General features: G+C 40.7%; 1 protein-coding gene across 3 annotated transcripts in view; it reads right to left on the bottom strand.

Moving 5' to 3' along the window:
* The window catches only part of LOC117410695 (connector enhancer of kinase suppressor of ras 3-like), a 90,802-nt gene that overhangs the window by 14,864 nt on the left and 54,280 nt on the right, over positions 1–21,658 (bottom strand). Inside the window, exons 16-23 of one of the 3 annotated variants that reach the window (XM_034017437.3) lie at positions 11,543–11,596; positions 10,958–10,994; positions 10,170–10,342; positions 8,977–9,050; positions 5,493–5,564; positions 4,334–4,386; positions 1,868–1,965; positions 743–1,109 (exon numbers count right to left, since the gene is read on the bottom strand). In XM_034017437.3, the coding sequence (XP_033873328.3) occupies positions 743–1,109; positions 1,868–1,965; positions 4,334–4,386; positions 5,493–5,564; positions 8,977–9,050; positions 10,170–10,342; positions 10,958–10,994; positions 11,543–11,596 (928 nt within the window). Of the gene's footprint in view, positions 1–742; positions 1,110–1,867; positions 1,966–4,333; positions 4,387–5,492; positions 5,565–8,976; positions 9,051–10,169; positions 10,343–10,957; positions 10,995–11,016; positions 11,115–11,542; positions 11,597–21,658 lie in introns of those variants that run through there. The other 2 variants (XM_034017442.3, XM_034017441.3) reach the window with 2 other exon arrangements.

Genomic DNA, 21,658 nt, shown 5'->3' with positions numbered 1-21,658 from the left:
GTGACAGTTTTTACAAATCTTGACCCATTTCCCAGGAAATATAAAATCTAAATCTGTTGCTTGCTGTATATTTCTCACCAGACTATCTTGCACCTACAGCTATTATCTTGGTTTCTATGTGTAGATGTGAAAAAACGTGGGTGGTATAATATATGACCTACCACAGAAGTTAAAATACCAAGCCCACAGTCTATCTCTATCATGCCTCACAAACCTTTTGAACTCTTTAGGCACTAAGCAAGTTTACCAAAAGACCAGCCTAGGACAGCTAATTAGTGTCTTATATGTGAAGATAAAGTAAAAATGGGCACATATAAGCTATTGTATATTTAGATTTGTTAACTGTAGTTCTCTTTCCTATACTACTAGAGCGCTCTGCAGTGTTGACTTGAGTTCTATTTCCTGTACTACTAGAGCGCTCTGCAGTGTTGAGGGGAGTTCTCTTTTGTAGACATGTATACAGGTCTGTATTGTTAAGAGTTATACGAAGCTAACTTCATGACAACACTGCCCTAGTATGTTACTTATGTGAAGAATGTGAAGGTGTCACTGTTTTTGAGTTGTAATAATGTGAACATATGAATGAACTGTATCAGTTACAAAGCTGACCACCCTTGTATGTGGCGTTTGCATTATTTCTGAAGGCAACACAGATACAGAATGAGGAAATGCTGGATTAAGATGTCCCAAGCAGACCAGTATCTAAGAGGTAGATGCTTTTATTCAAAATAGACATGCTTACCACTTTCCACAGATCCAGGCAAAGAGACCTCCTTCTCAGGGTCTGCACAGCTGGTGGGGTTGAGCAGCTCTTCATGGATAGAGTCCCGAGATCCGCTTATTGGATTTAGTGAAGAGTCCCCCGCGGGATCACTGCTGTCAGGCTGAGGGTGTTTGGAGTGAATCTGCACAGAGCAGGTGAGCGACTGCCCAGCACTGGAGGCTTGTGAGCTGTTAATGATGTCAAGCCATGACTGGCGATCCTCACAGACTGCTTTAGAGACAGAAGCGTCAGACCCCTGAGATGTGAGGGTGCTGCTGGGGGAGGCAGTGAGGCCGGGGGCTGCACCGGGAGGAGTTGAGGAATACGGGGGCGGGAGGGTTTCCTCCTGTTTGCACAAAGTACACAGATACTTGTAGTCAATGCAAAAGCACTTGCTCCACTCAGTAACACACATATGAAGCTGAAGCACGATTTCACAGTTTCCTCAAAAACATGTTAGGGCTGTATGATTATCTCTGGCTAGCAGTATTGGCATGTGTGTCTATTGTGAAACAGTAGGTGGGAAATGTATTTATTTAAATGTACATCTAACAATTACAAATAATAACAAGTTGATGAAAGGTGTGTATTCATGACACAGGGTGATTCATAAAGGTCTTTACTCTAAAGTGCCATTGCATTTTTTAATGAAATTTATATGTGTGTATATATATATATATATATATATATATATATAAACACGCACTTCAGAAGAGCTGAAAAGTGTGTCTATGCAGTTTCATACTAGTTTTATTATTATTATTATTATTTATTTCTTAGCAGACGCCCTTATCCAGGGCGACTTACAATCGTAAGCAAATACATTTCAAGTGTTACAATACAAGTAATACAATATAACAGTTTGTTTTCCCTTTATTAATAATGTGGCGAATTGAGCTTTGTGGTAAAGACATTAATACATCTGACCCAATGTAGTGTATTGTGTATATTGCCTTGGAGGGCAGGATATTCGTTTATACAGCAGGTATTATAGGAATGTCATTCTGCCGGGTGCTCACTGTAATGATAGAAAGCTCTATGCAGCTATCCCCAGAAGTCCAATGAAGACCACAAAGCTTAACCAAACAGAAAGAAAATACATACAGGTTTAACTGCAGAGTGCATTGAATAGGGTGGGGGTGGCGTGTCAACTGTCAGGTCTGACTCTTCATGATCACTTTCACTCCAGCAGTCTTGACTCACTGAAAATACAACATTAGTTAGCCCCGGGCCTGTCAGGATGTATTACACTCATTTATTGGATGTATTACACTCATTTATTGTATTGTAATTGGCTCAAATCGATCAGCTTTAACGTTGACAGAAGTTACCAAAAGCACACAGTAGAAATACCACAAAAGTGTCCCTAGTGAAGGATTATATCATTTCTTCATTCATAATTGAGACTATCTGTGCATGTGATGTCAAGGTACAGGAAAGCCTTATGTAAAGAGGAAGCAGCGAGGTTCAGGAAACATCGCGCTCCACATCCCCACCTGTTAATACAACATGATGTCATTTCTCTCTTCACTGTAAACATCCGGACAGTTTTTTACACTTAGAACTTTAGTGTCAGGATTATTGCCTACATTGTCAAACAGGTGACACAGCAATACTGATCCATGATGTGGTACGTAACAGAAAAACCACAACACTTGTTATGCTTATTTATTTTATTTTATTTTATTTAAATCAGTGATTTAGAGGACAGATCTCAAACCCCAGTGCACGGCCATTTTGAAAACAGCTTTGAAACAGACTTTAAAGTTCTAAGTGTAAAACGTTGTCAGGATGTTGACAATGAAAAGAACAACGACAGGCCCGTTATGTAAACAGTTGTAGCAACACGTGGGGGCATGGAACGCTGTATTTGCCTGAACCCCGTTCACAATTAAGGCCACTTTCTTTGCATGCTCTTGGTGATAATGTAAAGTCATCCTAAGCATATCAAACTCTGTAGAGTTAACACTCTGATCAATCCGCATGCTGTAAACTACCAACCTCTTGGGAATTGAAACTGAAAACAGACTAAAACAGTACATTAGAACACTTTGCATTCATTTAACGAGTTTCATAATTTGGCTAAACTAATAACACTTTGTTTTATTATTATTTTTTTTTTAAAGATGTCAGAATCTTGGTAATAATTTGTTACAAGAAAGTATATGTCCCTCCAGTAGTATTAGGTGTATTAAGTTTAGTTGGTTCCTTCTCTTAATAGAGAGGTTTCACTGTTTCTTGTTTTTTAATTAAAAGTAAGTTTTTTCTCCAAAATAAATTAACAGAAAAAAGGACAGTTCTAAAATCTCTAAACTGATGGATGCCAAAATGTACATGGAAAGTGCTCAGTGTTTTTAACCGTCATATACTTACAGAATAGAAGATCTTAATGGGTTATTCATGTCAGCAACCAAGGCAGGAAAGAAGGCTATTTAAATAACCAATATTTACACAACACACCCAGATACTGTACAGTACATCTAACATTTACAGAAGACACTTGTTCAGAAGTTAATTGTAGCTGTAGTAACACAGGCAGGCAGTGTTTTCTACCCATCTCTATACAGTGAATTATTCCAGGACACAATACATTATGCTTATCATCTAGTATTATTGCAACACACTCCCACTGGAGAACCAAAGCAGTATTTGAACCTGTATGCTACCAGCTGGCTGAGTCAACAGCCAAACACTCTCCAGCTGACACAATTAACCCTTTAATCAAATGCACTGGGTAGGATGTACACAGAACCAGTGCATTGGGTAGGATGTACACAGAACCAGTGCATTGGGTAGGATGCATACAGAACCAGTGCATTGGGTAGGATGTACACATAACCAGTGCATTGGGTAGGATGCATACAGAACCAGTGCATTGGGTAGGATGTACACAGAACTAGTGCATTGGGTAGGATGTACACAGAACCAGTGCATTGGGTAGGATGTACACAGAACCAGTGCATTGGGTAGGATGTATACAGAACCAGTGCATTGGGTAGGATGTATACGGAACCAGTGCATTGGGTAGGATGTACACAGAACCAGTGCATTGGGTAGGATGTATACAGAACCAGTGCATTGGGTATGATGTATATGGAACCAGTGCATTGGGTAGGATGTACACAGAACCAGTGCATTGGGTAGGATGTATACAGAACCAGTGCATTGGGTAGGATGTATACGGAACCAGTGCATTGGGTAGGATGTATACAGAACCAGTGCATTGGGTAGGATGTATACAGAACCAGTGCATTGGGTAGGATGTACACAGAACCAGTGCATTGCAATGCTATGCATTTAACATGCTGATGCTTTATGAGTAAGGGCCACGCTAGTGTATGTAAAGAATATAAAAACAAAGGCGTCAATCAGGCCTTTTTTGGGCCAAGGCTGGCTTAATTAATGATATTCTGGAAAACTGTGAGGTAATTGACAGCTGACGATATGCTACAGAAAATATGTGTAGACAAGCATCGAATGGTTATTGAGTTTTCTAGAAATAACATTTCTTATTGATCAGGCCGTATTGACCAGGCCGTATTGACCGTCTTCCTGTTCTAAAGACTTTACCTTCAGCTGGCGACTCACACCCATTTGAAGCCAGTCCAAGTTTATTAAGCCATCTGTGTGGAGGAAAAGGACCAAGATCATTTTAATCAAAAAAATCCTTTCAATGAAAAGGTGTCCTACATATAAATTGACACTCGCTTCATGTTTTGAATACTTATCATACTGTAGTGTAGATCATAGTTTTCCTTGCATCACCTGCTAGTATTAGAAGCTAATCTGTGTTTGTAATGATTTGCATGTGCTTTTTCATATAGTAGAATAGTACTTTCCAGGAGTATACCATTTGAGAGCAATGAATAACTAAATGTTATACATCTACTATACATACTATACTAACTTTTAGACAATTTCATTTGAAATCAAAGAGATATGATTAGAGTTAACAGAAGTCTGTTAGTTTTACCTGGACACTGTGTTTGACTTAACCCATCAAACACTATAATCAGCCAAAGCGGTACAGCTTCCAGACACAAGAAACTCAAAAATAATTTAAGGACTTCAAAATCTACCCCTTATATAAATATACTGCAGTAATGCTCTATTTTTAATGCATGAAGTACAGCCTGAATAATATGTGTAATTGGCAAACACTGCGGTAATGGTGCTACAGTATATATTTTTTGTATGGGACACTAAGTAATAGCATAGTAACACTACACAAGTAAAAGTTTTAACAAATACTCTTATTTCAAACTGAAAGTCTCTTTCTAATGGGTTCCTTTTCATGTTGCAGAACACTGCAAACACAGGAAATTTGGCACACAGTTTTGTAAATCAAAGACTGAAAAAAACCACAATACTTTAATGGGATTTGCCATAATGTTCAACAAAAAACAACCAAAACTAACACATGATGGTTATATAACTACAGAATGTGTGAAGTCTGAAGTACTCCCAACTCTCTCTGTGTTGCTGTATTTGCCAAATGATCCACAGCAGTGCAGTGAAACCTGGCAGGTACCAAACGACCAATATCAATACTTTAGGATTACCACAATGGCTCATGTAGTTAGTTGATATCTGCATGTTTTATTTTCTTTTCAAAAAGGGGTTTTGTTCTTTTCTGTTCTTAAATCTCAAACCACTTGAAACCAGACCACAAAACATGCAGTTAAAGCAGCAGAGCTTTCTGAGACCAGGCTGGATGTCTGTTACTTACTTGTTCATTTCTTCAGGAGACTCAGCTGCAAAATAGAATGTCCTGATCTGAGGGTGTCTGGCCTTTATCGCACTAAACAACAAACATATATACACACATACATTAATAAAACAAAGTTGAGAAATGAAACAGGACTGTTTCAATGACATGCAGACAAAGAAACAAATCCATCTAAAATGAGGAAGACAAGTACTGAGATGGTATTGTTTTTATATATCTGTTGTTTCCGTACTAGAAAGAGCAGTTATGATTGCCCTCTGTAGTTCCTTGCTAGTGTTAGAGTTCACTGTAAAAGGTATTTTATTCCTTTTGGAAAATTTGCCTTTGTACTTGTTTCAAAATAGGTCTGTTTATCCTGAAGTTTGACTTGAATTCAGATTTTTTTTTTAAATGAATCAAATAATATGTTGTAGTAACATAGAGAACTGGTCTTAGAGTAACTTTCTATGTTTGTAATGATTTGCATGTGCAGTAATGACCAGTGCTTTATGTGCTTTACATGTGCTTTAACTGCTCTTGTACTTGCTAAACTGTACTGGTGGAAATGAAGATGCTATAATAATGTAACCATCCAGCATTTCAAATACAAATGTATGTTATTTATTTGAGCGACTTACTTTTATATGAAAGTCTGTTTTTTCTGCTTAAAAAACCAATACCAGGAAGTGCAATGTGTTTGTTCAGCAGCTTGTTACCCCGGTATTTCCTGTTACAAAAGGAACAGCTATTTGCATAAAGCTGCTCACACAGTAGCAAGCACAGCACTCTGAACCTCTGTGTCAACACATGATCTGTATAATACTGGCCTGTTTTAAAGCTGTAACTCAGGTACTAAATAATACACCCTGAGTACAATCGGTCTTCAACCTTGATCATTTTAAGACTCTATATGAAGCAACTGTAGCATTTTTAGCCTGCCTCTGGAGACCAGAGTGCTTACAACTCATATTCAAGGTAAATTACTTAACACAATCCTGGCAGACTCAGTATTTTCCACAACACTAAACCAAAGAACGAATGTGAAGAATCTGCTGTGAACAACAGCCTGCAGCCAGTAAGGGTTTCAATAGAGCGCAGGAGTTCTGGTGTTTAGTCCAGTCCACTCGGAAACTGGATCACAGGTAACGTTTCAGGGGAAGCAGATTCATTGGAATTCAGTGATCAGTGTTGTAGGCAGTACACTAGCTAGCTGGGCCTTCTCTTTCAGCTCCATGTAGAGCAGCTGGTATATGCTGGGTACTGGAGTCTACACAAGTCAGTCTACTGTGGCAACAGGGTCCCTTCATTGTCCATAGCTTGTTTTAAACACAAGAGTACTTTCAGAACTCGGCTTTTCTCTTCAGGTTTTCTTTAACCTGTTTAGTAATAAACTGCATCAAAAGGCATTAGTCAAAACATTGTGGGACAGATTTACTTAGCTTTAGCAGGAGTTCCCAGTGGTGTGGTGGTGAATAATGAAGTGGGTAAGCGATCTGTGTTGGTGTTCCCGACCAGGCAGTGGCATGGTCACCCCAAGGCTGTGCAGAGAAGCCCTTAAGCAGAGATGCCCCATTGTTGTGATCGTGCAGGATTGTTGGTTTAAAGTTAAAATGGAATATGCCTGGGCTTTAACCCTTGATATAGGCAGGATTTGCTTATCACAGGAAACTGGCAGCAGTGTGGAGTAGCGGTTAGGGCTCTGGACTCTTAACCAGAGGGTTGTGGGTTCAATCCCCGGTGAGGACACTGCTGCTGTACCCTTGAGCAAGGTACTTTACCTAGATTGCTCCAGTAAAAACCCAACTGTATAAATGGGTAATTGTATGTAAAAATAATGTGTAAAGAAAATAATGTAATTGTATGTAAAAATAATGTGATACCTTGTAACAATTGTAAGTCGCCCTGGATAAGGGCGTCTGCTAAGAAATAAATAATAATAATAATAATAATAATGGCATTTTCCCCAAATGAGAAGTGGGTAATCTCACTAATGAGTGCAAAGTTTGCTCCACTTTTATAAAAAAACAAAAAAAAAAAACCATAAAAACTTTACAAAAGTGAATCTTAGTAAATCTGTCTCTATCTCAATCTTTAGTAGGGAGACTAACTTAACCATATCTGTGGTTATTAGGGTAATTCTAATCACATTCCTCCAGCGATTGAGAACTGCACTTGAAATATCAGGTCAGAAAGGGAGGTGGGTGGGGTGTTGAAATCTCCCCATAGTGATCATTATTTTCCATGCAGTATATACAACAGAAGCATGTTGCTTTCCGGTGGTACCTACCAGTTTACTAGCATATCGAATTGTGTAATGCTCAGAACAAATTCATTTTGAACAAGTAACGTGAATTCATGTGCTGCACGGCATGTTGCCTGGTTTAAACAAAGTCAATCTTGTGTTGCATTTGTGTTACCAGACCCATACTGAAGGTCACTGGCATATTTAGTTCTGCAGATTTGCAGTGTAGAGTGCCCTGAACATCAGCCTGTTGCGACATGCAGAAGGAAAACAAAAGATCAAAAGTACCATGGATGTCATGGATAAATGATATAAACAGGATGCACTTAGCCTGAGGCAGTATGCTCTTTCACAGTTCACCCTCCTGACTGCTGCAGTATGCTCTTTCACAGTTCACCCTCCTGACTGCTGCAGTATGCTCTTTCACAGTTCGCCCTCCTGTCTGCTGCAGTATGCTCTTTCACAGTTCACCCTCCTGTCTGCTGCAATATGCTCTTTCACAGTTCACCCTCCTGTCTGCTGCAGTATGCTCTTTCACAGTTCGTCCTCCTGTCTGCTGCAGTATGCTCTTTCACAGTTCACCCTCCTGTCTGCTGCAGTATGCTCTTTCACAGTTCGCCCTCCTGCCTGCTGCAGTATGCTCTTTCACAGTTCACCCTCCTGTCTGCTGCAATATGCTCTTTCACAGTTCGCCCTCCTGTCTGCTGCAGTATGCTCTTTCACAGTTCGCCCTCCTGTCTGCTGCAGTATGCTCTTTCACAGTTCAGCCTCTTGTCTGCTGCAATATGCTCTTTCATAGTTCGCACTCCTGTCTGCTGCAGTTGGTATAAACAGCAGCCCTGTCACTGAAACATGTTGCACAAAGCTTGCATGTAAGCTCAGTTATTTATCACATCATGTGTCATACCCATTGATAGCAGACTGCTTGCTGTGAGCCAATCACAAGAGCCAAGCACAAACCTTCCCATAATGCCCCACAAACAAGCTTCCATCCTGGCCTTGAAGGAAAACTCGCCAAGAGCTGAGATAATCACTCGCGCCTCACTGATCACGTGACCCTTGACCTCTCAGTAAAGACATCCATTATCATTACCTGTGACAGGTCAGCTGCTATCCCCTAAGGACCGCATAACAAGATAAGGAAGAGCTTTCCCATGACAACGCAAGCCTTGAAGACCCTGGTGTGAAACTTTGGGCTCTCGCTATGACAAGATGAAGAGGACTCCATTTTCATGAGAAAAAAAAACCAAACAAAACACTTACTTCTTTTTTTTGCATTCTGTTGCCCGCTCCACTGTAAAATCAGCCAAGTTTATGAACCCTTCTGCTTTCTCTGCCTGTAATAAAAATATACAGATTATTAACATTCGCTTAGACAGCATTTACCTTACTGAAGAATGAGCATGTGTGGCTACAAGATTAAAGTGCACTTTGCAATGATGTGTGAACTGCATAGCGAAGAAGCACCTGCTTCATTAACACCCTGTGAGTAATGTGAGAGTAAGTAGAACCCAAAAAGGGCTTTCATGAAAGCAACGACAATTATACAAAAAATAACAGGAAATATAATCTAAAGCCATCGCAAAATAAGCTACTGAACTGACAGCAACAATGCACTTTTCATATCGTTATCAAAACCATTTAATGCAAATGTATTATAATTAATGTTTGGTTATTGTTGCATGCAAAGCATCACAATGTTTGCTTTCTCAATGCTACTTTAATTTAGTAAATGTATATTCAAACATTTAGACAGGGGAGTTTCCATTGTTACCTACATTGCTGCCTGTTATGGTTATAGATTTTGATTTTCCATCTAATGGCCTGAATATAACAATTGATGTATGTGTGATTTAAAAATAAAATAAATAAAAATGTAATAATAATATTGGGCTACATTCTCAAGCGTTTTTCTTATCCTAGTATATATTGTTTTTCAGAAAGGAATAACACAAGCAATAAAGTTACAAAACTATACACAACCAACTCACACATCTCATTTGATATTTAAGTTGTTTCATATTAATTTAACAGCATGATGTTTTTTATTATTTAAAAAAAATTAAAAAGGAACAGCCCATTACTGAAGGAATAAACACCATGTTCCATTTCTCTAAAAAACACAAAACCAGTAGTTCTAAAATAAAATCGCTGCAGAAAGGAGGAAGGTGGAATATATTGTGTTCTGCTGTGTATGGAGAACGACACAATGACATGCTTATTACCAGTCTGTTATGCTAGTTAACAACACCAAACCCTATTCAAATGCATTAAGACAAAAGGTAACCCTTGTCTGATTTACACACGTAGAAGACAGTCTTGGTTGTTTTTTACACGTTTCTTTAACAGTTGTCAGAAAAAGTGATCTCGCTCTTCATGGCTGGAAAAGACTTGACATTCATACCTGTATCCTAGTAAACACTTACATCTACATGTTAATCCAGCAGTTTACTCACCATCTGGCTGCTGTACCAGTACAGAGAGGTTCTCTTTAGCACAAACCAGTACTTTTTCCATTTGATTCCTATGAAGCCCTTGGTTTCTCTCTTCCTATAGAGCCACCCCTGGCAGTCCACATGTCCCAGTTCCTTACACGATATCCTCCGCCTGCTCATTGTTACAGCATCCCCTGCAGCCACACAAGCACAGTAATCAACATACAGTGGATACGACAGAGTCAGAAACCTACCACTGTGCAAACGTTTAACACACAACAGAACTGAGCGGCAGAACATTCACGTACATCATAGACATAGTGAAACCAAGGGGATATATGAGGAACAATAAAACAAAAAGTATGCTAGGGAGGGTAGGGTTTGACAAATCTGTATTCTAAGAACAAGCTCTTATTATAAACAGAAAACAATTGTTAGGAACAAATTTAGGTACACATTAAAATTAGCATGCTGAGCTGTTTATTCCCGGTTCTAAAATGTCAATTCACTGAAAATGCATCTTTTTTTAGCTAAAAAAAAAAAATTGCATTTTTGTCAACAGTCAAAAAATGGTGCATACACACACAACTATATGACCCATTCCATACTATCAAATGAACAGAGTATATATATAAAACTCACCCTCACATTCCAAATGACTTCAGAACACCAGTACAGTCGTGTATTGCAACTAAGACCTGCATTCTATTTTAAGCTGTTCACAGTTTGACCCCAAAACCTCACACCAAAACAACGGCTTCAAACGGCGTATCCTTGAGCACATTGAGAGCATGCTCACTGTATCTTACCTCGACTTTTCTTCTTCGACTTGTTACGCAAGGAGACCTGTGAGAGGGAGAAGATGCAGGCTGTGGGATGATGGATGGATGGATGGATGGATGGATGGATAGATGATGTGCAGCCAGGAAAACCCTGACATCAGAGCTCACAGCCAATCCAGGCACACTGTAGCAGCAAGCGTGTGCACACAGTCTATAAGTTAGATCTGTTGTCAGCCACTGACACACAAAGTTGATTTGGGGGTTTTACTGGAACATCCTGTTTCACACCACTGTTTATAACTTCAAAACAGAGCTCTGCAGTTAAAATAAAATGTCTATTTTAAGCAGACATTGCAGATTGAATGTTTTAAAGTAACAAGCCACACTCATTTCCAGATAATTATGATTGCTGACCCAGCATAGAGCAGCTCAGCAGATGGAGAAGTGGAGTAATACATTTCCTACATGGGTTAGGGGGCTGACTGTTAGGGAGCCACATTTCTCCCCAGTTTTCAGATTTCCAGCTACAGCATTCCGATAGGCTGGCTTCTAAGAACACTGCAGAACTGTGATGTTAAGGATGATAAGATAGAGAACATCACATCTACTTACAGGGTTGTAGGAATCAGCTGCCATCGGGGTCACCAGAGAGAGGGGAAAAGCAGACTGAAAGAAACAACAATGCTTTAAAATGAAAAACTATACCTGCTTATTATTATTATGATGATGATGATGATGATGATGAAGATGAAACCAGTATCCTTCTATATTTCTTTTTTTATCTGCTTTGAAGGTTTGGTTCATTGGCTGGTCCTGCTAAACATGAAGCCAACTGTGGTCAGCTTTGTGGAAGGAAGTGATGTCACAGACAAGCAAATGTTTTCATTTGGAAACGCACACACCAAGATAGAGTATATTTAGTTTCACTTCTAACGTTGCAGGGTAAAGTCTACAAGTGTGTAACCAACAAGGGGTTGAACAAAAAACAAGCATCTTTCCTGTAGACTGCTTAGTTCTAAAATAAAATAAATACCTTGTTTAATACGGCCTGACAGAAAGTGAATCTGTCGTGTAGGGATAGACGGATACACAGCTTGCACCATTTGTTTTAAAAACTAAACAGCAATAATATTTCTGAAGGACTGGTTTTTACACCATTCATATACAAATCAAGTATTAAGGAAGGACCTTACTACTGTTACTATTAATAAATTCTTCTTATTATTTAGTCATTTAGCAGATGCTTTTATCCAGAGCGACTTACAGAGACTAGGGGGTGAACTATGCATCACAACTGCTGCAATAGGACCTCGGTTTTTACGTCTCATCCGAAGGATGGAGCACAAGGAGGTTTAGTGACCTTCCCAGGCTCGCACACAGTGAGTCAGTGGCTGAGCTGGGATTGAATGGGGAACCTCCTGATACCAAGCCCCTTTCTCTAACCACTAGAGCAGTGTTTCCCAAACTTTTTGATTGGCAACCCAAATGAACACAAGAATAATGAACTCGTGACCCAAAATGATTCACTATTCGGTATTTTAACTTAAATACTTTACCAATGATAAAGCGACGTTTCATTTATTTGTAACTACACTATATAAGCATTCAGGCTTTGATAGTTTTACAGGTTGATAAAATGTTTGCTTTTATCAAATTAATTATTAGTACAAAATGGTATTAAACTAACATATCAATTTAAAATGATGTTGCAACACACCGAATACCAGTTTTAATGTTCAATTCAACATCAAGCATTGCAAACATACTGTCAATGATTAGGCCAGTCACTAGTGACACGTACTACATTACAGGTGGTGGTGAATGGAATTAAAACTGAAATTCCCTTACCAGCGAGTTCTGGGTATTTGCCTACAGCAAGCAGCCACAACTTCTTCAGAGGTAAATTGTTAAATGTACCTTTTATTGAGCGGTCACATGACAGATCGATAAGCTGTGACTCCAGTTGGTGTGGCAAAGAGAGATTTGCTACATCCACAGCAAAAGGATCAGCAGCCCAGCTGGGTTTCTAGGAAAGCAGTCCTGAAACTTATCATAAAGGGTTTTTAAATGCTGGTCAATTACCCGTTTGGTAATGGAGACATCAAACTCCACGTTCTTTTCAAGAAATTCAGACAGAAGTGGGAACATTTCATAACGGCATTCTGTCATTCATTTCTGCCACAGTTGCAGCTTTACTTTGAATGCCTCAGTTTTGCAGTGCTGCTCAAAAATATTATCATCTTTCCCCTGAATTGCTAAATGTAATTTGTGTAGGTAAGTGAATACATCTGCAAGGTATGCCAGCTAAAGGCGGCAATTATTATCGTCAATAAAATCAGCAAGGGGGTGCTTTTTTCAGCGAGGAAGGAACACACCTCTTCTCGAAGCTCAAACAGACGCTGCTGCATCTTCCCACCGGAAAGCCAGTGTATTTCAGCGTGCATTAATAGCTGTTCGTGATCGGCTCCTAATTCACAGTACAAATCCTAAAAGCAACGTGCATGTAAAGCACCGGTCTCAATATAGTTCACAACCTTAACTGCTGCATTTAAAACATCATGAAGCTCATCAGGCATGTACAGGTCAGAGCTCCACGGTGTAGAAAGCAGTGGAATTATTTTGAACTTTTCTGCAGCACTGCCACCCAGGATTTCACTGCACATGTCGATTCCTGCTGCTAATATTAGTTCCTCAGCAATTGTGTGCAGTTTTTTTGTTTTTTGCAATATACATTGCAACCAGGTAGAATGCATTCATCACCTTCTCAGAGACAGTGACTGATTTTTTTTTAAGAACATCTTGGCGTTTAGCTAACTGATCAGCTTTCTTCTGGCAAAACTCGTGTCCTTTTCTAATGCAATCTGGATACGGTGTCTCAAGATGCCGCTTAAGGCTTTCATGAGCCAGTACTACACAACAAATGACACACTGAGGACGTGGGTCATCCTTGTTTCCAATGGAAGAAAAACCCAAGTTAATATAAGAAGGTTGGCAATTGCGAGACTTTTTTGTTTCTTTGAGCTGCAAGTAGGAGTTGACATTTTTCATTTTGGATACACTTTAACACCTGTTTTCAAAATCACAAGTAAGCGCATATAAAATGTCCTCTTATGCTTTATTTCCAGTTCATATTTAAAGCAGAAGACTGGTGATAAAAAAACAAAAACATATTGTTTACATAATTACTGCTAATGATTTGTATGCAGATTACATTTATTTTAAATATAAGCACAAGAAGTTGTATAGTGAAGCACAATCTTAATAGTGTGCACTGAATGTCCTATTTTGTAGATTGTTTGGCGACCCGTCAGAAACCCACTTTGGGAAACGCAGCACTAGACCACCAACCCATGATACTGTGTGGGGTTCATATGAAGAACAGGAAGTTGGAACCACAATTATGCTCAACACTAAACCACACGATTCCCATGAAGAATAAAAGGGTGTTGCCTAAGCTTTTTTTTTTTTTGCCAGCATCAAGACAAGCGTCTCACACAGAGTTTCTGCTCAATCACACTCCCAGTGGTGACGTTTTACACAAACCTACAGGGCTGCTGGACAATCCCCCCCACCCCTCTTCACAATATAAATGGATACCCCTTTACTTATTTCATAAGAAGTGATGAGAGCGCAGCATGTCAAATATCACAGTAATGACCCCATACTGATACTTATACTGGCCCTTTGTTTTTAACATGTTGTTGTGCTGTTGGGTCAAGGAGTGTGTCTGGTATGTCACGCTCTCTGGAGATAACTATACTGAACTACTTGTCATAATTAGACATAATCCTTTTTCAAATGCGCTTCGTGGTTTTTGCTTACCTTTATATGGCATTTCGTGTCTGTGAATGGAAAAAATGACAACCAACCCGGAAAGAATGTTAGATATGCATAACAGTGCTTTGCATATCTGAGCTGAAGATGTCATACTGTAGTGTGTAAAACCCTGCTCTTGGGTCAGCTTTCCAGGAGTTATGAATTGCATTGAGTGTTGTGAAATGAAATAGTGGCATTCTCCCTGGAGTGCGTAACTGGAATGCTCTTCAAACAGAGGTAACTAGTGCTGATTGATAGGAATACTGGCCAGAGGAAGCAATGCTCCCGGGACTACAATTAGGTCATACAGTCTTCTGGTACATGAGCTTTCCTGTCAATATTACAAAAATGCATTTTTCTTGAATACATTAATTGTGGCAATGTCACCAGAACCCCTTGATTGAATTCCATCCTTGTAATTCCCTGCAGTCCTTCTATTATACATATATATGGAACAGCAGTCCTCCAGGTACTGGGAGTCTTATTATTACACGTGTCTAGTCTGGCATATAAATCCTTAAAAAGTCATTCTTTTCAAAAGCAGATCTACTTGTGTCTGACACGCATCCTTCCCTTTAATTAATACCACATTTTTGCCTCTTGAAACAGAAGAATGCAGTTTCTAGGGCTATAAAATGCTGTGGAAAAAACGTAATAACCCCTGTTGTTGTTTTTGCAACAGTCACTGATACAGCTTCATGTAACGCACCTTTTCTCACTTATGGCTAACATACCCTGGCTCCTATCCTCACTATATCCTACAAACAGGTGATTACATCCCTAGGAGATTTACTGAGGATGGAATGAATGTGGACAGTATAGAACAGCATGAAATAAATATGGTATAATTTTGCATCACTGTTTGTCTTATGAGTAACAATACACAATGGACTTTCGAAGTTCTTACCAGTGTTAAAGGGTGGTTATATAAATGTCCAAAATAAACTAGTAAAATTCTTTGAAAAAAATATTTTGGTATTTCTATAGTGTTTTATAGTTGTGGCCTGACCCTTTAGTGCTAATGCTATATTAAAAAAGGTGTAAGGTGTAAGACATTTCATATCCCATTTCACAGCCCTACCCTATTGACTATACCCAGCGAGGAGAGGCTGTTGGAGAAATTCTGAACCTAGCAGCGCTCTGGAAGACGCCAACTACTAGACAGGTCTGTACCCGCTCCTGCTCCCACACGACTGTACCTATCTGTCTCACCTGTCCTGCTATGACCGTCTCTCACATCCCTGTTATTCTGTCCTCTCACTCCCGTTCTCTGTCCTCTTTCTGCCGCTGTTCCCTTAACCCCTCTAATCTCATCCCTCTGCCTCTCCCCCCCCTCCCACTCTCTCCCCTCCCGCACTCTCTCTGGTGCCCTCTGGAACTGTCACTCCTCTGCTAACAAAGCTGATTTCATCTCTGCCTTTGCCTCCCACCGCTGTCTCGATTTCCTTGCTCTCACTGAAACCTGGCTCTCTCCTGATAACACTGTAACTCCTGCTGCCCTGTCCTCTCTCTACGTCCTGTCCCATACTCTGCGTCTCACTGGACGGGGAGGTGGGACTGGTCTCCTCCTCTCTCCCTCCTTACTCTTTTCTGTCCCCTCTGACCTCTCCTCACTCTCTGTCAACACGTTGGAATTTCATGCTGTCCAACTAACCTCTCCCTGTCAACTCCTGCTATTTGTACTGTACTGTCCCCCTGGACATCTCATTCACTTTCTCGATGAACTCGACTATCTCCTCTCCTCCCTCCCCTCTGTGTCTACACCAACTGTCCTGTTAGGTGATTTCAATATCCATCTCTCCAACCCCACCCACTCTGCTGGATTCCTTCCTCTCCTTCACTCCTTCAACTTCTCTCTCTATCCATCCTCTCCTAACCACAAAGCTGTCCGTCAACTGGACCTCATTCTTCTCCAGGGCCTGCTGCCCCTCCACCCTCTCTGTTACCCCTCTGGACCTCTCTGATCACAATTTCATCTCTTTTTCTCTGTCTCTCCCCACTCCACCTAGCTCCACTGTCACCTCTCGTCGTAACCTCTGCTCTCTCTCCCCCTCTGTCCTTGCCTCCACCGCTCTCTCTCACCTCCCTTCTATCAACTTCTTCTCCCAACTCTCTGTAGACTCTGATATCTCCACCCTCTTCTCCTCCCTCACCTCCCCTCACCACCTCCACTAACAACCCCCAGAAACTATTCTCTACCTTCTCCTCCCTCCTCTAGCTCCTCTGACGACTTTGCCTCTTACTTCTCTTCTAAAATCTCTGATATCCTCATACTCTTTAACACCTCTCCCTCCCCCTCCCGCTTCAACCCCAACACCCTCTGTCTCCCCTACTAACTCATCCTCCTTCTCTCCCCTCTCAGACTCTGACCTCTCCCACCATGTGCACCCTGGACCCCCTCCCCACACACATCTTTCAAGCTGCTGCTCTACTCAAAAAACCTACCCTCAACCCCACCTCCCTCCAGAACTACCGTCCTGTCTCCCTCTTACCCTTCCTCTCTAAAACCCTTCAGCAGGCAGTACAGCGCCAGCTCTCTGCTTTCCTGTCTAACCACTCTCTACTCAGCCCTCTCCAATCTGGTTTACGCTCTGCTCACTCCACTGAAACAGCTCTCCTATCTGTCACTAACTCGCTAAACTCTGCCTGTGCTGCCTCTCTCTCCTCTGTCCTAATTCTCCTCTCCTGTTCTCTCTCTACACTCGCTCCCTGGGCCCCCTCATCGCATCCTATGGTTTCTCATATCATTTCTATGCTGAAGATGCTCAGATCTTCCTCTCTTACCCCCTCTGACCCCACCATCCTCTCCCATATCTGTACCTGTCTGTCTGCTATCTCCTCCTGGATGCACTCGCATCACCTCAAACTCAACCTCTCTAAATCTAACCTCCTTTTCTTCCCCTTCTCATCTTCCCCCTCCTCTGATCTTTCTATCTCCATCCCTCTGGAATCTACCATGCTCTCTCCCTCCTCCTCAGCCAAGAACCTTGGAGTAACCCTGGACCTCTGCCTCTCCTACTCCCAGCACATCTTCACTCTAGCACACACCTGCCAATTCTTCCTGAGCAACATACGAAGTATCCGACCCTTCCTCACCAACTACTCCACGCAACTCCTCGTCCAGGCCCTGGTACTCTCCCCACCTAGACTATGGTGTTCTCTCTGTGCCTCGCTTCTCCCACGCTACTCCACTACTCTGCTCACTCCACTGGTTCCCGATCACCGCTCGCATCCAGTTCAAGACTCTTATACTCGCCTATGGATGCCTTGACCAGACTGCACCCAGCTACCTCCAGACCCTCATCTCTCCCTACACCCCCACCCAACCTCTCCGCTATGCCTGCAGTAAAAGACTGGCTGTACCTCCTCTACGCTCCCCTGCCTCCAGAGCCCCGCTCCTTCTCCTTCTTACATATGTCAGGACTAACCAGTCCCTGACCACCTTCCGGCACCTCCTCAAGACACACCTCTTCAGACAACGCCTGTAAAACTCAACCCTTCCCTTCTGGACAATATAGCACTCTGCCTTTAATGCACTTAACTTGCACTTATCTGCTCCCTATTTTACTGTATTTAATCCTGCACTTAACCCAGTCTGTAGTATCTTGTATTTCACTTGCACTTGTCTCTAACCCTGATGTAACTATCAACACTTTGTGAATATCATGAACACTGTCTTACTCTTGTCCAGTAGTTAACAGATACATTTCCATGAACTGTGCTTCAAAGTGTTTCTGAGACACATCACCCTTCTGCATTTCTGTTGGTTTACATGAAAGAATTGAAGGAAAGAATACAAGACGATTTAGCTAATGTTTGCTCAAGAGATTTATGGATGAGCAACACAGGAGACACAAACCTGAGGAAAGAAGCTAAATATACTATCAAATCGTACTGTGTTTTGTATTTGCTCTTATTAGGACTGAAGTTATTGTACTTTGTGTCTTGCTCTTAATTCTACTGCAATTCTTGATATGTATTTTTTGTATACAGCTGTGTAAGTCGCCCTGGGTAAGAGTGTCTGCTAAGAAATAAATAATAATAATAATAATAATAATAATAATAATAAAGGTGTAAGGCATTTCATATCCCATTTCACAGCCCTACCCTACAATGGCGGCTGTCACATTGGTCCTGGTTCCTTTTTTATTTAGCAGGGCTCTCCACTCAAACACTGCAGCCTAGGCAACACAACACATGTTGAGAGAAGTGAGAGTGAAGCAGCGTTAGACTCTCAGGGTGTGCGTGTCTTGGGTTTTTAACCACCGCACACACAAAGATGACATTCAAATCCAGATCACAAAGTAATCAAGACCATTTCAGAAGCATGCTCTACAGTACACAAAATCCACAAATCTTTGTTCCAGATTAGTAAGAATCCCAGTGCAGCGTGTAACCTGTGTGCAGAACACACTGCATCCATGTCGAAAGTTAAAAACACAACTCTTTTTTTGAGTACAAGGATTTGTAATCAGTTAAAGTCCTGTGTGCAGGGCTTTTCTTATTATAAGAGACATATTTTACACACAGTTTCAGCAGCCAGATCCACTTTGTAGTCCTCTCACCCAGACTGCATGAGATCTTGTATACAATAAGAGACACCCCAATGGTGTATAATATTCTTTCTGAGTTTATAAAGCATGGTTTACTGCTATCTATCTATTTCATTTTGGTGAAACAATCCTTTTACAGTGCATACATCTTTGTAATTCATTCCTTGCATCACACCCGCTTCTGTCCTTCACTAATTGGATGTGACCCAGTGGCGGAGCAGCAGCAGGTGCAGCAGGTGCATCTGCGCTCGGGCCCACGCACTCAGAGGGCCCCGGACGGGTTCAAAGTTTTTTTAAACAACGATACTATCCTTCACATTTATATTTGCAGATGTTACACATTTGTATCACTGTAGCTGCTGGTGTGCGGTGCCAGTAATTCAGATTGTATCTTCCCTCATTTCAACAGGTATCGCTACCGTCTTAATTATCCTAACTTTTTTCCCCCCGAAGGCTGGTACGAGGGACGTCTTCATGGAAGGTTTTGGGGTAGTATTCAGCACAGACATGTGCAGTTATATTCTGCGTGTGCGATTCATCCTGTAGTTTAGACAGAAGCTGCTGGGTGCTGCTGCGGGCACCAAAATAAACTACAGCAAATCAACATGCCTGCATTTCTGATTTAATAATAATAATAATAATAATAATAATAATAATAATAATAATAATAATAATAATAATAATAATAATAATAATGAAACGGTTTCCTATGTGAGACAATTTCTGCAAATGTCTGTGCAGAATTGTGAATTCTGTAATCATTTCTGTGATCGCAGAATTGGGGAATCCTGGTAGGGTTGGTGATTAAACCTGTTTGTTTATGATTAACAATAGTGTTGTGTTGGATGTTAAGATGTACGCAAAATAAAATGAAAGTAGGTGAGTAGAAAACATTCTGACAATTAAATGTAGTTCAATATCGAACACTTGAATTGGTATGTTTGATGTTTATAAATAAAGGTTAAATTAACGTTTGGGGAGAGGGGCCCACAATAAGGTCCTGCACCGGGGCCCATCTTCCTCTTCCTCCGCCACTGATGTGACCCTCTGCTCAACTCAGTGCCCTCCCACACACACCCTCTCATTCACTGCATCTTCCCAGTCCCACCAGAATAAAAGAGGTAGATTACTGTACCGAACAGGCTTCATTTCTCTTCTGACTCTGCATCTTCCCAGTCCCACCAGAATAAAAGAGGTAGATTATTGCAGCGAACAGGCTTGATTTCTCTTCCTGCCTGACCCCGTCAGGGCAACCCAGCCCAAATGAACCTTTACGTCCTTCTTCAGTGTGCGAGTAAATGATGTCCCCTATGCTCCTTAATACTGTGCACTCCTTGCCATCTCCTAATAACATGACATAGCACTGTACATTCATCGCTATTGGATACAACCTCATTACGTTTAATCATGCTTTCACCAGCATTTACTCACTTCCCTTATACTGTAGTTTTAAGGAACTGAACAATACGCCGGCAGCTCCTAATTATAAAAGAGATCAGAACTTCACAAAAGAACTAAATAATAAAAACAATAATCAAACCCAACAGCATAACAATTTCCCCTTCACATACCACAGAACCACAAGACACAATGCAGCTGCTGGAAATAGTTGAGATCACATACCCAGTAATTTGCACAAGCAGCAACTCCACACAGCTCCACAGACTAATAAGAGCATGTCAGATGTCACAGGAAATTCTTGCACAAATTAGTGATTGTTGTAGATTGGCCAAGCGGAAAGCAGCATCACATTGATTTATATATATATATATATATATATATATATATATATATGTATATATATATATATATATATATATATATACACATACATACACACACACACACACAGTGTTTTGACAGATAGTACACTCCCTTTTCTGTTTGTCTTGTGTTTATGACTGACCACTGTAATGTGTTACTGATGGCTTTCATATTTCTGACTTATTTTATTCACTTTAATTATACTGTTTTATCAACATATTAAAAAAAGAACAGTATTTTAAACAGTATTAATACCACAAGCGGCATATATCTAGTGTGGGATACATTTTTGTTATTCCTTTTCAGTGGGATCACATGAGTGGAATGACATGCTGACTGGGACTAGTTTCGAATGTGTCTTTGCTTCCATTCCAATCCAGTGGGGTGCTGTTGAAATTCATAGTGCCAAAAGGAAGCCTGCCACAAGCCCTCGTACTCATACTGTAGGAGCTCTCAGACACTGGCTCACACCTTCTCATACACTTGCAATGTGCAAGCCTATTCAGTATGCTGCCGCTACATTAAACTCATACTGTAGGAGCACTCAGACACTGGCTCACACCTTCTCATACACTTGCAACGTGCAAACCTATTC

Source organism: Acipenser ruthenus, chromosome 6 (assembly GCF_902713425.1).
Source record: "Acipenser ruthenus chromosome 6, fAciRut3.2 maternal haplotype, whole genome shotgun sequence".
NCBI classification, from domain to species: domain Eukaryota; kingdom Metazoa; phylum Chordata; class Actinopteri; order Acipenseriformes; family Acipenseridae; genus Acipenser; species Acipenser ruthenus.
The sequence above is the reverse complement of the archived record's forward strand: the minus strand, read 5'-3'. Positions and strand labels throughout refer to the sequence as shown.